This window comes from Musa acuminata, chromosome BXJ3-4 (assembly GCF_036884655.1).
Source record: "Musa acuminata AAA Group cultivar baxijiao chromosome BXJ3-4, Cavendish_Baxijiao_AAA, whole genome shotgun sequence".
Taxonomy (NCBI): domain Eukaryota; kingdom Viridiplantae; phylum Streptophyta; class Magnoliopsida; order Zingiberales; family Musaceae; genus Musa; species Musa acuminata.
The window spans coordinates 10,807,254-10,824,658 of record NC_088352.1 but is presented as its reverse complement, the minus strand read 5'-3'; the positions used below and the strand labels follow the sequence as shown (position 1 = coordinate 10,824,658).

Genomic DNA, 17,405 nt, shown 5'->3' with positions numbered 1-17,405 from the left:
TTCTTTGTAATGTTCACTATTAAAAGATAAATGGTTGAGATTAGATTTCATTTATTTGGCGGTAAAAATTAAGCTTGATTGGTGGACTTGAGCCGGCCCGGTCTAATAACATTTGGGTCGGATCAGGGTTTGGGTTGGATCGGATTCGGCCGCTCCCCGCAAAGGTCGTCTGGAACGAATAAGGCAGGAAACAAATATTTGCTTCAATAACGAGCCCACACATCTGCATGCGGGGGCCCACGTTTTCCACATTTGGCGCGGGGGACCACCATGCTCCGCCGGGTGCACCTTATCAGGCGCGACCAAGTGCACATCAAAACGGCAAAGAAGCCGAAGAAAGGGATGCTCAACGCGCGTCCCGGGATGCTGTCTGTCCCCGCTTCCGCCGCCACGGCGTGATGGATCCCATCGGCCCCAAGCGCCGGTGCCCCTCCGCCGCCGATTGCTATCCTAGGGTTTCGCCCCAGCCCCGGAAGATGGATCGCGTCCTCGAGGCACTGCTCGCCCTCCCGGACCCCTCCGTTGCCTTCGAGCTCTCGCTAGAGGGCCTTCTCGAGTCGAGTCTCCTGGAAGCGGAGAAGGATAGGCTGGTCGAGAGCGCGATTGAGGCTGCATCAGCCATCCTCGAGGCTGCCAGGAGATCCGCCCGGCGGCGCGCGTCCAAGCACAACTCCTCGTCCTGGCCCCTTTCCTCCGATCTCACCATCAGAGTAAATCACCTGGATCCTCTCCTTTAATCTATTGTCGGTGTACTCCGGAAGAATCCGTTTCTCTTCTTGATTACTTACAGTGATGTGTGATGACAGGCACGCGCTTGTATGCTTGTAGTTGATTAATAATGTCTTCCAAGTTTATTGCTACTAAAGTCCACATGAACAGAGTATGCCTTGAACTGGATAATAACGCATAGGAAGACAATGGATCAGTGAGCATCCAATTGTCGTAAACAGTGGCGGCTGTTTCTAACAGATATTAGATTGGCTTGTTACCCCTAGAAAGAGAATAGAGAGAAGATGGAGAACAAGGAGAGATAAGAGTGAGAGAGAAGAGACGTAGGGGAAGAGAAAAAAAAGAAAGAAGAGATGGTGAGGAACTCTAGAATCGAAGACTTCGTTGAAAATAATACTTCAGATATACCTTAAGGTCTATAGAACACATTCATATATTATCCACCCTCATTACAGCTGTAAGATGTGTATTATATGGTATCATATCACTCCTGTTCGACCCTCTATAGTTCTTATCAGAAAAGATGAAGTGGCGTCCCATTGTTTGCAACCCAACCTTTCCAATGCCAACAAGGAATTCCAGCTACTTTGGACTCTTCTCATATGAACCCTCTATCTCTTGATACAAATTAAATTTGATCCAGTTAAATTTAGGCTGAGTTATGACTTTATGACTCTTTCAGCAGATCCTGGGAATTCTTAGTGCTTAATTCTCGCCATCTCTATAGCTACATGAGTTGTATGCTCTTTCTCATTATAATGCTGCAAGAGTTTTGCTTTATAATTACCAATGTCTTGGATCTTTTTCTTTTGGTAGACTTAAAATGTTTACCATCCTTTTACGGTCCTCTCTGTTTTTTGTCATCTGAATTTAGTTTCATCTTCAGAGAATTTGAATATATATACTCATGTTCACTGGCTCACTGCAGAATTGTGTACTACTTTTGTATTTATTTGTTATACACTTTCATTTTTGCTGATTTAGTTTATTTCCTAATACAACACTGAATTCAGTTTCATTTGCATGAGAGAGATTTCTACTTTTGTGCTTCGTGTTCCTTGATTGCTTTATGATATATTGGCTTCATTTAGTTTTCTCATTATCTTCATTTTTCTGTATGTGGCTGTGTGGTCTAATTGTTAAGTGTCAACATGCAATGTGGTTCTAGAAAAAGTATTCTTTTTCTATAATCCCTTTACTTTGTTTTTAAGAATCTACCATGCATTCTTCCTTCAGTCCATCTGCTTGAGTTTTTTATAGCATCATTTTGACAAATAACTTCATGCATTATGGTGTTCTGAAGGTGTTCTCTAAGTTGGATACACAAAGTCTTTGTTATGCTGCAGCTACTTGTTCAATGTTCAACAAGTGTGCAACAGATCCAATGTGCTATGTGAATATTGACTTAACAGCTGAAATGCCGAAGGTTAATAACACAGTTGTCTCTACAATGATACAACGAGCAGGAAAAAACCTTCAGTAAGATTCCTTCATTTTAGTAAAATCCATTCGTTCAAGAATTTTCATCTCCTTTCTTTTCAATCAATTGCCTTTGGTGGTTTGCTTGCTGAATTAGAAATTCTTCCTTTCTCTGATAGACTCTTGGATTGACTTGTTGGCTATATATCCTACTTTCCAATAACTAATCTTGTTAAAATTGAAGATGTTGTGTTAGAACCAGCTATGCTTTGAGTTGGAACATGGCCTTATTTTCTGCCATCATGCTGGTGTTAGATTTATTGGTTATATTAAGCATGAAAGCCCAATGCATCTGGATGGTTTTTGAGAATTGTCTGGTATGGCCTTGTTGATTAGTATTGAAATATCTTGAAGATTACATTTTTTGGAATTTATTATTTAGGCAGTCGTATAGGTTGAGAAGCTAACAGGATCACCAATCAACTTGCTGATTTTATCGAGTATGTTGCTAGTGATGGATTCATGTTTCGGCCTCCTGCTATTGAAATATCTTGAAGATTACATTTTCAGATTGATGTCAACTTGATTAAAGCCGTTGGTGGCAAACAAATTTCAGGATGCTGTTACTTGTTCCTTGAGTATACTGTTGGACATAATATATGCCACAAAGCCTATTTTTTGGCAGTATACAACTTAAAGATACCTGGTTTAAGCACAAAGTTGTCCATAGTTACCAAGTGTTATACCATCTCATTTTCATAATAGTGTTATATTATCTCTTACGGACCCTATAGCTTGCTTTTTAAAATTACTTTCATTATGCAATGTCTACAATCGAGCCTGTGCTTCACTGAGCTAGTTAAATGTTATGCCCTTTTGCAATTTAGTAGTGGGATCATATAGAAGTTGAGATTGAAGTCTAACTTTAAGTTCTCTGCCAACATACATATGCATGTTTTTATGAGTAGGTAAACGGAGGGGTTTCACCATAGTGATGGCTAACAAGTCATTTTCTTTCTGTCTTAAATGTAAACAAAATGTACCTGTGAAGCTTATTCCAATTATTTTCTAAAAACTGTTCTCCAAAACAGATCACTCAAGCTTGGGATTTGGCCTAACGCAGCTTCAACAACAGAACTTTCTAGACCTATGTCCTATTCCACTAGAAATCCCATGGATACATCAGGCCTTTCATGGACTCAAAAGAGACCAAGGCAAGGCAAGGAGACCTCTCTTCTTACAAGGTCTTGCCTTCTGGCTCTAAGTGTGGATGGTGGTGCTGCAGGGTATGAAAGTATTAAAGTTGTTTAGCTTTTTGTTATCTATTCTTTTGTTCTTAGTTTTTCTTTTTTATGTGAAGGAATTTCTTGAGGAGTCTGCACCTGTATAACATTGATAAAATGGACAATTTTGCACTTTGCAAAGCTTTATCTTCCTGTCCATTTCTACTTGACCTTGAAGTTGTTGGCCTGTAAGTATAAACAATAAACTGTCGTGGCATATTTCCAGTCTCTTTGGTTATTAGTGTTCTATGTGAAATGTGATGCTGTTCGCTTTTATCTGGAGGAGGATTAAAAATTATAATCAACTTAATTGTGGTGTGTATGTTGCTGTATATATAACAAAAATTTACTACTTATTAGGTGGTGGAGGACTTGTTTGATGAAAAAATAACTAAGCTATTAGAGAACAAGGCACCTTTAATGTTGAGGGAACGAATGACCGTGCTCTTTCTTCTAATAATACTTTTAGTACAGAAATAGTTCTTATCCAATTTTAACCATTCAGTACCGATCGCAGTGCAGGATCCTCCAGACTTTCTAGAAATTTAGAACTTATGAATGCTTGGTTAATTTACATAATTAGTCAGCTTTAATATGTCTAGGAATGCACATGTATAGGACTGTGTGGTATCTGTTGCAATGAATGCACTACGATACCTTACTATGATACTTGTATGTATTCATTGTAGTGAAGGCACTATGATCATATGCTCATACTTGTAGACTAAGGGGTGGAAATCTATAAATAAGGATGTAACTGTTTCTTTTCGCCATCAAGGGAAATACTTTTCAGCCTTTGGCAAACCTTAGGAGGTCGATCCCCTCGAAGTTATCTTATCCTTTTGTTCCCCTTCTTCTAAGGTAAAATCCTAAGGGTCTTACCATTTGGTATCAGAGTCGTAATCCTCGGCGTTTTCGCTGCAACTCCCCACACCGATTGCTCGACATCCCGCTATAACTTCCCAATCGTGCAATCTTGCTACTCTTCCCGCTGCCCGCCAGCCCATCCATGTCGTCCTCCACGCAGGGACCGTCGGCGTTCCCGCTGCAACAACCACGCCTCTGCCGCTGCCTCCTAGCCACGTCACCGATGCTGCCCTCCAGCCACATGTCCTCCATGCAACGACCGCAGTGAGCCCTCACACTGCTCTTGACTCCGCAGTTGCATCCCAACCGCGCCACCGACGTTGCTCTCCAACCGCGCGCCCTCCACGCAGCCACCGCAACGAGCCCTCATGCTGCTCTCGGCGTCCAAGGCTCCCTTGGCATCCTCGTAGCGATCCTTCATGCCCTACGGCGTCACAATAGCTGCATCGAATAGGCAATGCTAATGCCATTGACGCGACACTAGAAACAAGAGTTGAGAATTACAGATTTGCAGTCCTACGCAATGGCTATCAACAATTCAATGAAAGCCCAACCAGAAGCCTTGGAAGCCAGAATTGAGAATTGGTTGCAGAAAACCCTTAACGATTTCAAAAGGAGCCTAGTCGAGAACTTAAGCAAGTTTCAACAAGATGAAAGCTCAAGTCCGACGTTGAATCGATCTAGAGACACAAGAAAAAGGTACCAAGAACATGACACAAGCTACCCACGCATGAAGGTGGAATTTCCAAGATGGGAAAATGGGGATCCGACCAGTTGGATCTTTAGGGCAAAAATTTTTTTTCACTTTCATAGAACTCCCGAAGAATCCAAGGTGGAAATAACTTCAATCCAATTAGATGGAAATGCAATCCAATAGTATGATTGGTACGAAACCTATCATGGGATCTCCTCGTGGGAGCAATTCAAGAGAGGACTTGTTCGCTTTGGATCATCTGAATATTAGAATGTTGATGGGCAGCTCGCCAAAATTCGTCAGACCTCTATAGTGCTAGAATATAAGAGTTGATTTGAACAATTGCCAAATCAAGCTAGAGATTGGTTCGAACGGCAACTAGTGGGTACATTTATCGAAGGATTTAATCTAGATATCCGATGTGAAGTTAAAGGCTCGCCAACCCCGCACTATGACAGCTACGATCTCATTTGCACGTTTGCATGAGGAAAAAATCAGCATGGAGAATTGTCGAAATAGAGGTATCAACAAACAGGTGATCAGCAAGCCACCCACTCCATCTACTCCCAACCGAAACCCTAACACCTGAAGACTAACTTGAGAATAACTCAATGAAAGATCAACGAAGGGTTTGTGTTGGTATTGTGATGAAAAGTGGAGTAAGAAGCATTGATGCAAATAAGGAAAGCTTTTGATGTTTGAGCCGATTGATGAGGAATCGGAAGCTGACGATGTGGACTCTAATCATGAAGGTATGGATACTGATGAAGATGTTGAATCTATCACACATATAGTGCATGCATTAGCCGACTACTCTAACCCGCAAACTATGAGAGTTGGAGGAACTTTGAAACATCAATTTGTTACTATTTTGATTGATACTGGTGGCACTAATAATTTTATGGACAGTAAGGTTGTTGCCCGATTGACCTACCACATTAAAGGCTGTGGCAAATATGAAGTAAAGGTTGCTGGTAGACGGATTCTAACTTGTGATAGCAAGTGTTCGAAGATAAAACTGATTATGTAGGGCCAAGAATTGCTTGTGGATTTTTTTTTACTACCTTTGGAAGACTACGAAGTAGTGCTTGGAATTGAATGACCATCAACCTTAGATAATGTTTCCTTGAATTTTTCTAAGCTAATCATGAAGGTTTTTATTAATGGAAAGCAGATGATCTTAAAGGGAAGACGTAGAAGTAAGTTCACAACTGTCATTGGTCATTGGATGGAGAGGGTTCTTCGAAAGACACACCGGATTCTTGGTACAGTTGCAGAGCATTGAAAAGGAAGCGGCAGTGCACAACTAAACCGAAGATGTCGAATCATTGCTCAAAGAGTTTGTAGATGTATTTGCAGAGCCACAGGAACTCCCACCTCTTCGACCTCATGATCACCGAATTCCGATATTACCCAGGAGAGCACCAACAAACGTCCGACCCTATAGATATCCATATTTTCGGAAGGCAAAGATAGAGAAGATTGTCAAAGAGATGCTACAAACAGGGGTCATAAGGGCTAGTGTCAGCCCATATTCCTCCCCAGTCTTGCTGGTAAGAAAGAAGGATGGCTCATGGCAGATGTGTGTAGACTACAGAACACTCAACAACATTACGATGAAAGACAAATATCCTATTCTAGTAGTAGATGAGTTGTTTGATGATTTGGGAGGAGCCTAGGTTTTCACTAAATTGGACCTATGGTCGGGCTATCACCAAATCAGAGTACATGAAGATGATATTCAGAAAACCACTATCTTTGTAGTTGTGGATCGGCTTACGAAGTATACTCATTTTTGTGTTATACGACATCCCTATACTGTCGCATGTGTTGCCTGTATTTTTGTTGAGAGTATAACTAAATTGCATGGAGTTCCTCATTCCATTGTTAGTGACAGAGACAGAGTTTTTACTAGCACCTTTTCGATAGAGCTTTTCTGTTTACAGGGTATTCAGTTGAACATGAGTATTGCTCATCATCTACAAACAAATGGGTAAACTGGGTAAACTGAAGTAGTAAATAGGTGCCTAGAAAATTATCTCAGATGCTTTATCAATGATAAGCCAAAGGAATGGACTAAATGACTTCCCTAGGCAAAGTGGTGGTATAATACTTCCTATCATTTTTCTATTAAAATGACTCCCTTTGAAGCAGTTTATGGTCGAACCCCACTCGCAATTGCAAAATATGTACCTGCCTCCTTTAAAGTTGATCATGTGGATATGGAATTGCTTCACAGAGACAAGATTATTCAGCTTTTAAAGGATAACCTCACAGCCACACAAGAATGAAGCAACAAGCTGATAAACACCGAAGTGAACGAGAATTTACCATGGGTGATTGGGTTTTCCTTCATCTTCAGCCCTATAAGCAAACTTTTATAAAGGTCCCGCCCTCTGTGAAGCCGTCTCTTCGATTTTTTGGGCCTTACAAAATATTAGAATGCATTGGACCAATTGCCTACCATTTGGATTTGCTGGCTAGCTCCAAGATACACTCAATTTTTCATGTTTCTTGCCTTAAAAAGAAGCTAGGTGAAGATGAGGTAGTGCAACACCATTTGTCGGACATCTTTGCTGTTGGTGAGGCTCAAGTTCAACCGCAAGTCATACTTGATCGTAGTGATTTAAAAAGGCGCTCGCCTAGGCGCTCGGGCAAGGCGAGGCGAGGCCCAAGCGCCTCACTAATCTCCCAAGCGGCGCGCTTCAAATAGGCACCGCCTGGGCGCTCGCCCGAGCCCAGGCGCTGGGCGCTTCGGGCGAGCGCCTGGGTTAACCAAGGCGACCGAACCAGGATTTTAGGTCTGGTTCGGTCTATGATAGTTAGTTGGTTCAATCGAACCAACTAAAATCGATATAAGTGAGAACCCAACCCTAACCCTCGCCGCTATCGCTGCTCGCAAACGCTGCCTCTGTCGCCACTCGCGCCTCCCGCTGCTCGCCGCTCCTGCTCCCGCTGCCGCTGCTCGTCGCTGTCGCTGCTCACAAACGCCGCCTCTGTCGCCGCTCGCGCCTCCTACTGCTCGCCGCTGTCGCTGCTCGCAAATGCTGCCTCTGTCGCCGCTCGCGCCTCCCGTTGCTCGCCGCTCCCGCTCCCGCTGTCGCTGCTCATCGCTGTCGCCGCTCGCGCCTCCCTACTGCTCGCCGCTCCCGCTGCCGCTGTCGCCGCTGCCACTTCCTCTTTTCTCAGTCAGCAAGCTCAGCACCCCTTTACACTTCCTTTTAATAGTATACGTATACTGTATACTATTAATATTATTAAGTTTATTTAAAATAATTAATTTTCAATACTGTTAATAGATTAATAATATATTATTTTGATTTTAATACTGTTAATTTTTATTTATTTGAAATTATTGCTAGGTTTCTTAATACTATTAATTTTATATCTTAGATTTTCTTAATTTAATAGCATATTTTTATTTAAAATTTTAAATAATTATATTTATTAATTATATTATATATTTTTATATTTTAGTGTCTCGCTTCGCTCGGGCGAGCGCCTAGCGCCTCGGGTGTTTTTGGACCTTAGCGCCTAGCGCTTTTTAAATCACTGCTTGATCGACGGGTTGTGATGCGCCGCAGATATCTTGTGAGTGAAGTGCTGGTGTAATGGACCAACTTACCAATGGAAGATGCCACCTAAGAGTCCTACAAGGCGCTGAAAGAGAAGTTCCCAGAGTTTGATGCTGCTCAGCCTTGAGGACAAGGTTGAATTGAAAGGGGGAGGAATGTTAGGATCCCTCTAAATTCTCTGAGTCATAAACTAATATAAAGAACGTATTCTCTTGAGTTCTCTAGTTCTAGTAGGAGTCGTCTAGGCCTTCTAGCCGACTAAGGGTCTATTTGATATTTGTTATTTTGATTAGGAGTCCAAGTCCTAGTGGACTAAAAGATGAAAATCAATAAATAGGGATGTAACTGCTTCTTTTCGCTATCAATTCCAAGCACCATTTCAAAATCTTCCAAGGGTAGCAAAAAAAAATCCACAAGCCATTCTTGGCCCTACATAATCAGTTTTATCTTCGAACACTTGTTATCACAAGTTAGAATCCGTCCATCAGCGATCTTTACTTAAAATTTGTCACAGCCTTCAATGTGGCAGGCCATTTGGGCAACAACCTTACTGTCCATAAAATTGTTAATGCTACTAGAATCAATTAAAATAGTAACAGGCTTGATGTATCAAAGTTTCTTCAACTTTCATAGTTTATCTATCACCCGTAAATAGCCGGCCAATGCATGTACTGTATGTGTGATAGGTATAACATCATCATCAGTATACATACCTTCATAATCGGAGTCCACATCGTCAACTTCCGGTTCCTCGATCGGTTCAACCATTAGAAGCTTCCCTTGTTTGCATCGGTGCTCCTTACTCCACATTTCATCACAATGCCAACATAAACCCTTCGCTGATCTTTTCTTGAGTTCTTCTCGAGTTAGTCTTCGGGTGTTAGGATTTCGATTGGGAATAGATGTGGTGGGCGGCTTGTTGATTATCTGTTTGTTGTCACTTCTGTTTCGGCGATTCTCCATGCTGTTTTTTTCCTCATGCAAATGTGCAAATGAGATCGCAGTTGTCATAGTGCGGGGTTGGCGGGCCTTGACTTCACATTGGCTATCTAGATTAAGTCCTTCAATAAATGTACCCACCAGTCGCCGTTCAGACCAGTCTCTGGCTTGATTTGATAGTCGCTCAAATATGCTATGATATTCTAGCACTGTAGAAGTCTGACGAATTTTGGTGAGCTGCCCATCAACAATCTCGTATTTAGATGGTCCAAAGCGAACAAGAAGTCCTCTTTTGAATTGCTCCCTCGAGGGGATCTCGTGATAGGTTTCGTACCAATCATACAATTGGATTGCATCTCCATCTAGTTGGATTGAAGCTATTTCCACCTTGGCTTCTTTTGGAGTTCTGTGAAAATAAAAAAAATTTCTGCCCTAGAGATCAAACTAGTCGGATTTCTATCTTCCCATTTTAGAAATTCCACTTTCATATGTGGGTAGCTTGTGTCATGTTCTTGGTGTCTTGTTCCTGTGTCTCCATATCGGTTCAGTGCCGAACTTGAGTTTTCATTTTGTTGAAACTTGTTGAAGTTCTTCAATAGGCTCCTTTTGAAATCGTTAAGGGTTTCCTGCAGCCAGTTCTCAATTCTGGCTTCTAAAGCTTCTAGCTAAGCTTTTAGTGAATCGTCGGTAGCCATTGCGTAGGACTGCAAATATGTAATTCCCAACTCTTGTTTCTGGTGTTGGGTCAAGGGCATCAACACTGCCCTATTCAGTGCGGCTGTTGTAATGCTGATCGGTGGCAGCGCTGTGGGCGTGAAGGGTGGCTGCGAGGATGTCGATGAAGCCCTGGACGTCAAGAGGCTGAGAAGCAGCGATGGTGGCGTAGCTGGGAGCAGCGTCGTCGAGGGTTCACTGTGGTCGTTGCATAGAGGGTGCTGCTGCCGAGGGCTGGGAGGCAGCGATGCTCGTTGCGGTTGCTACATGGAGGGATCATTGCTGTTGAGGGCTGGGAGGCAACGATGGTGGTGTAGCTGGGAGCAGCGTCGTCGAGGGCTCATTGCGGTCGCTGGGAGGTTGTGGGAGTGCCGAGGGTCTCTGCGAAAACCCTAGCCCTCTATGCGGTAGTGTCTATAGTGAGAGCAGAGTAAACTACGATGAGTCACGGGGGAAATGCAACGGCGACAGTGAAGGGAGGGAAGAAGAAGGGCTCGACTGGGAAAACGTGGCAATCATGCAACTGGTTAGTAGTGGGACGTCGAGCAATCGGTGTGGGAACTGCAGATCAGCGGGATGGAAGGCATGCTGCTGGAAGGAGACGTTGGTAGCGTCGTCTCCAGCAGAGGCACACTAAGGAGAGAGATGGTGGCGGAGGGGGCGAAGGCAGTGGTCCCGGAGTCGGTGCTGGCGAAGAAAAAGGAACTCGACACCAAGAAGAAGAAGGCGCGCAAGAACCAAAGGTTAATCTTCGGCAGAGCCCAACTGTATACCAAGGTGCACGAATCGTAGGAGGAGTCGGTCCGTTTAGAGAGAGAGGCGCGGCTGAGGACGGCTGCAGCGAGAGATAGGATGTGGAGAGTTGCAGCGGGAACGTCGAGGATTGCTGCTCTAATACTTGATGATAAGACTCTTGGGGTTTTATCATAAAAGAAGAAGAGGAAGAAAATGATAAGATCACTTCGAGGGGATCGACCTCCTAGAGTTTGCTAAAGGTTGAAATGTTATTTCCTTGATGAAGAAAAGAAGCAGATACATCCCTATTTATAGAGTTCCACTCTTGAGTCCATTAAGACTTGGACTCCTAATCAAAATAATAAATCTTAAGGAAGACCCCTAGCTGACTCCTACTGGAACTAGAAAACTCAAGAGAGCATTACATCAATTTAGGACTCAGAAATTTAAGGGTTCCAGTTCCAGTAGGAGTCGACTAGGCCTTCTAGCCGACTAAGGGTCTATTTGAGATTTGTTATTTTGATTAGGAGTCCAAGTCCTTGTGGACTAAAAGGTGGAACTCTATAAATAGGAATGTAACTGCTTCTTTTCGCTATCAAGGGAAATACTTCTTAGCCTTTGGCAAACCCTAGGAGGTCGATCCCCTCGAAGTGATCTTATCCCTTTCTTCCCCTTTTTCTAAGGTAAAACCTTAAGGGTCTTACCAATAGCTTATCTGCCATGTTTAAATATCTGGATTCTGGGTATCCCTAAATAAGGACTTCAATTTATCATACTTTTCTTAAATTTTTTATGAGCATTCTCTTTGATTCTTATCAGATTTATATAGTTGAGTCCTCTTTGTTCTAAGTCATCATATGATGCCGTTGATTTGGTTTTGGTTCATACTACTGATAACTTTATCATGAACCACCTTCCATGTAGTTGTTAGATACTATGCCAAATCTGACTCATTGCAAAATCTTAATATGTTAATTTAATCAGTGATTTAAAAAGCGCTAGGTGCCAAAAGGCGCCAAAATCCAAAAATGCTCGAGGCGCTAGGCGTTCGCCCGAGCGAAGCGAGGCTCTAAAATATAAAATATAAAATATAATTAATAAATATAATTATTTAAAATTTTAAATAAAAATATATTATTAAATTAAGAAAATCTAAGATACAAAATCACAATGTCACATTAATAAAAAGTTTCAAATAAATAAAAATTAATAGTATTAAAATCAAAATAATATATTATTAATCTATTAATAGTATTGAAAATTAATCATTTCAAATAAACTTAATAATATTAACAGTATATAGTATACAGTATACGTATACTGTTAAAAGGAAGTGTAAAGGGGTGCTGAGCTTGCTGACTGAGAAAAGAGGAAGCGGCAACGGCGAGCGGCGACAGCGGCGAGCAGCGGGAGGCGCGAGCAATGACAGCGGCAGCGTTTGCAAGCAGTGACAACGGCGAGCAGCGGCAGCGGCAGCAGGAGCGGGAGCGGCGAGCAGCGGGAGGCCCGAGCAGCGACAGTGGCAGCATTTACGAGCAGCGACAGCAGGAGCGGCGAGCAGCGGGAGGTGTGAGCGACGACAGCAGCAGCGACAGCGGCGAGCAGCGGGATCGGGATCGGCAGCGGCGAGGATTAGGGTTCGGTTGTCACTTATATTAGTTTTAGTTGGTTCGATTGAACCAACTAACCATCATAGACCGAACCAGACCTAAAATCCTGGTTCGGTCGCCTTGGTTAACCCAAGCGCTCGCCCGAAGCGCCCAGCGCCTGGGCTCGGGCGAGCGCCCAAGTGGCGCCTGTTTGAAGCGCGCCGCCTGAGAGATTAGCGAGGCGCTCAGGCCTCGCCTCGCCCGAGCGCCTTTTTAAATCACTGAATTTAATCTTGACTATGTCGACTACTTTAGGTTCTTGTCATAGACAATGAAGGCCCGTGTGCTTGCAGATTGATGCTAAGTTTAGTTTTGATCACCTGACATGGAAAATTATGCAAAGCTGTGCATGAAGAATGTCTGTATAGGGGATAGACATCACACCTTTTATTTTTGTGAATTATGATAACTAGATCATATTAACTAATCTTGCTGGTCAATATGCTATTTCTTTATGAACATCAATGTTACATCCAACGTTATTATATATTACCTTAGTATATGTATGTATAATACACGTGCTAGACATCCATTGTTATAGGCTTATAGACACGGATGACTCTAGGCATGTTGACAAATTACTCGTCTCTGTTCCTCCATGTTATCTTGTGGAACATGTGAAGTTCAATCTGATAAAGATAGATTTTGGTGAGTTTCCAGCACATATATTCTCTTGAACCACAGCTAGAACTAGATTCTTAACATGCCTATGTCAACAGCCATGTTGAACCCAAGCGAATGTTGGATGCTGTCAGCATGAATTGCCACACTATAGAGCGTTTGTTCTTCGAGTCCTCTGATACTGGCAAGTTCCATTTTTCTATTTGCTTCAAAATCATATATTTTATACTCTAACATGCTTGTTAAAAACCCTTCTATCTTTTCAGGCAGAGATTATAGTTTGAACACCCCAACTTGCACTGGTCTGGTACATGGCTGTCCAAATCTAATGTCGCTTGCTCTAAGGGGGTTTAAGCTACATGATCACAAAGTCAGTATACTGATCAAGGTAGTCCTCTGTTCTTCCTTTTCTTTAGTAAACACATTAAGCTGTTTCTGCATGAGCTAGAAGTTCTATATCTACTCAGCATTTTCTTATACTGTCAAAAAATGTCACAAACTTACCTGATTGGACTTGATTAAAAATTACTTGTAAATAACTATTTTCTGTTTGAACCTATCACAAACGTAACCATATCCATGTTATGACTTGGCTTGCCAGAATATATATCTAACATGGAACTTCAGATTTTTCAAAGCATTATCATCTACATAAATGAAATATAAACTTCAGCGCTCATGGAAATGATTCTTTGCTTACACAGGGACTTCGCCACCTTAAGTTTGTTGATTTTTCAACATGTTATTCAATTACAGGGACCTTCTTGAGGTTTGAATTTTTATTGCATCTGCTGCCTCTATTCTTTTGATTTGTGCTTATGCCAGCTTTCCATTGCCTTTGTCACTTTCGAGTTGTATTTCACAACTTTCACTTGTTCAGGAACCTTGGCAGTGACATGAATGCTCACATGCTGGAGGTCTTGATCTTATGCGACTGTTTGCATCTTAAAGAAGTGAGAATATAGAATGCCAGATTACTCACTTCATATCACCAATGGACAACTTTCATTTGTACTCCAGTGTTATGAACATGTGGTGTTTCATATCTGTGCTTTATATAGGTTGAAGTGTCACATTTTTTATCAGCCCTGCTTGCTGGTGACTTCAAGCTCCTCAGATATTTGGTAGGTCACTGAGGCATGTGCTTTGCTTTCTACTAGACACGAAGATTCCTGTCAACTAAAATTTTCAGTTTGTAAGCTGACAACTGCTTTGTGCTTGGACTGATTGGAGCAGGATATTTCAAACAAAGATGGCCTCTCTGCTGACAATGACTGGAACTATAGATGCTATAATCCATGGTAACAGTGTTATCTTTGAGAAACTCCAGTCTTCCAGGAAACTAATTCCTATTTTTTAAAAATTTTAATGTTGCAGTGCACTGCTGATATCAGATTTTATGAAACAAAGACCTGAAGTATGTTTGCTAGCCAAATTTCCAGGAGGGAGGTCTCTCTTCCTTTCTCTTTGCCTTTATGTGATACAGTATATATTTTGTCGAAGGAATTTCTCTTTGAAAACTTTTTTTTTTCTACATTGCATCCATTCATATTGCAGCTTGGTTGATGCCAATCTCCTCAGTGACGGTCAAACAAGCTGTGGGATGGGTTTGACAGTGATGCATAATGTCGCATTTGATCCATATTGGACAAATATATCTGAAAACAGCTACAGCAGTGATCAGGGCAGCGGGAATGGAGGAGATTCCCCTTATCCAATACCATTTTATGATGCTGATAGCTTCTATGAGTTGGAGTTCCCATGGGAGATTGATTAAGAAAACTCGATGCATCATCAACCATCTGGAGAGGTATGGATATCCACCAACCCTTCTGACTGGGATTAATGTTGAAATGGTCTTGAAATTTCATAACATAATATTTCAAATTGGACAACCCAAAACACAACACAAATGTCATCTGATTTCTATTTTTATTTTTGCCTGAACGGTTGCAACTTCACAACTATTTCAACATGTACTGCACTTTCAACTTTAACAACTCCTCGGGATCTTTGGATGCCAGCATCTGCTAATTTTGTTATCGGTTTCACATCATGAAACAAATCTACTACTCAATTCCCTCTTCATGATAGATGTGAGAATCCTTACAGAACAAAGATGATGGACTATCTTGATACATTTAAGTGGGCAAATGCCAACCCTTGAACACCCATCACCTTTCATACGTGAAATCACCATAGCAGAACCTCCCTGAACCCTAGATGCTGACAGTTAAAATCCTTAATTTCCCATTGATGACCTTCCCATGCACCTCCCTATTTACCTATACCAACTGAAGATGAACAAAATTTAGAACATCCCACTTCCAGATTCTTCCTTCTGAAATACACGTAACAAATTCAGCACCGGCTAATCTACAAGAACTAAGAGCCCCATCAAACTTCAGCTTGATTTCTGTCTTGTGGAACCGACAAAAGGAGGAAGTTATGACCAAAAGAAAGGTCTTAATTTATGTTTTTTAGCATCCGATGTTGTAACTAAGCATTATAAATCTTGTAGTAAAGGCTTTGAAGTTTGCTGAGTCTCATTATAATGACAAAGAGGTCAATTTGTGCGCTTTATGATTATGTTAGACTTGTAATTTTGGTGGCCTTCAGCTGAAGTCTATTCTTGCAAACAGGTGCGCCAATACATATTCATGGAGAACGATTGACAATGGGGATCGAAGGCAGTCACTGCTTGTAAATCTAGGCAGTCCGTATCATTGTGCTTTTATTCTGTATGTAATTTGTCTCGCCAAATACACATCTTCACCTTGACAATCAGCAGCACTCTGTAAACAGGTTATGCTGCTATTTGATTACTTGTTATTGCTGGCAATAATCCGTGTGCATACCCAAAGAATTCAAGCTTGCGGAAACCAAATACGAGCTTCAAAAACACAATGGTATAATGATTGACGGTATTGTTATTATTGACCAATGAGTTTTGCCACTGCCACAAACAACACAGATCACACGTCACAAACAAAGATGGGGGACAAGAACAAGTTCATCACCATCAGTTGCCGCTGCCGGGGTACAAGGAGGCCAGATCGGTGCCGTCGGGGAGGGTGGTGGGGACGACGCAGGCCTGCGTGCACATGTTGGCGCAGGACACGCTGCCGACCTGGCCGTTGGCGCAGCGGTTGTAGCAGTCGTCGAAGCAGAGGGCGGTCGCGGCCGGCGTGGACGACGCCACCAGCATGGCGACGAGGAGGGCAACCACCGCCATCTTGGTGTTCGCCATTGCTGCTACGGTGGAAGCCGACCTCTGGTTGGTTCTGATGGAACAGGAAGTGATGATTGCGTTGCTTGCGGCGAAGGAGGGGGTGGAGGGGTGGCGTCCTTATAAGGTGGCGAGGAGCGGTACGATCTGGGAATCGCCAGATTGACGTGGGGAGGAGCGCGTGGTTCCGCCCACGGATCGCGCTCCACCGAGCGACCAGTTCCCAGCGCTGACTTGGTCCACTTTGTTCCGTTGTCGATTGCATGTTTCTCGGTGCAACCCGAGTCGGACTTGTGTGATTGGAGGTCTTCGGTAACGGGGTCGAGTTAATTTTTTGCTGTGGCATTTGAAGCTTTGCAATTACATGACGATATAGAGACTAATTACACATACACTTACGTAATTTTACTGTCTGTAGAATTGCATCATCCGGTGCAGTGTTGCTTTTACATATTTGTTACGTGGAAAGAGGTTATTTCATAACATGAATGGTAATAATAGCAGCTTTAATAATGATCAAACAGATAACTTAAATCTTATTGATTAACGAGGAATATGAACATGATTTAATTGTCATATTCGTTAATAATGAAGTATGTGATTTTTTTTTATAATAGATAGGTATTATTTTTCAATTGATCCCTTTTTTTTTGTTACATCCAATATTTTGTTAAAATAATAGATAAGTATTAATTTTTAATTTAAGTCAAAGCTGCTTCCTCGAAGTGATGCGAAAGATCTGCGACACATATATCTGAATAAAGTATTCTGTTCTACCTATGTATTAGCAACTTGGTTACGGAAGTTAGTCTTCCTTGAAATCCTGTCTTTGCCTTTTCTTTTATTATTTTGATCGATATTCCTCAGAAATTAGTGTGACCATCAGTAGTAAATAAATGAATTTTAATATAAATAACTATTGTTGCAATTTAAAATTTGATTTAGAGGGTC

At 42.0% G+C, this 17,405-nt stretch overlaps 1 protein-coding gene across 1 annotated transcript; it reads left to right on the top strand.

The window, feature by feature from the left end:
• Positions 1 to 315: 315 nt before the first annotated feature.
• On the top strand, positions 316 to 16,161 carry LOC103981382 (F-box protein At4g02733). Its single transcript, XM_065150018.1, has 13 exons — positions 316 to 710; positions 2,033 to 2,208; positions 3,240 to 3,434; positions 3,509 to 3,619; positions 13,324 to 13,413; positions 13,496 to 13,613; positions 13,930 to 13,994; positions 14,106 to 14,178; positions 14,287 to 14,349; positions 14,462 to 14,526; positions 14,603 to 14,674; positions 14,783 to 15,035; positions 15,868 to 16,161. The coding sequence occupies exons 1-12, from the start codon at positions 399 to 401 to the stop codon at positions 15,000 to 15,002; spliced, it is 1,560 nt and encodes a 519-aa protein (XP_065006090.1). The 5' UTR covers positions 316 to 398; the 3' UTR covers positions 15,003 to 15,035; positions 15,868 to 16,161.
• The last annotated feature ends 1,244 nt before the right edge of the window (positions 16,162 to 17,405 follow it).

Coding starts and splice junctions, on each gene's coding strand:
- LOC103981382 (XM_065150018.1), top strand. CDS start 399: ATGGATCCCATCGGCCCCAAGCGCCGGTGCCCCTCCGCCGCCGATTGC. Junction 2,209..3,239: donor CGAGCAGGAAAAAACCTTCA/GTAAGATTCCTT, acceptor TCTCCAAAACAG/ATCACTCAAGCTTGGGATTT. Junction 13,614..13,929: donor AAGTCAGTATACTGATCAAG/GTAGTCCTCTGT, acceptor TTGCTTACACAG/GGACTTCGCCACCTTAAGTT.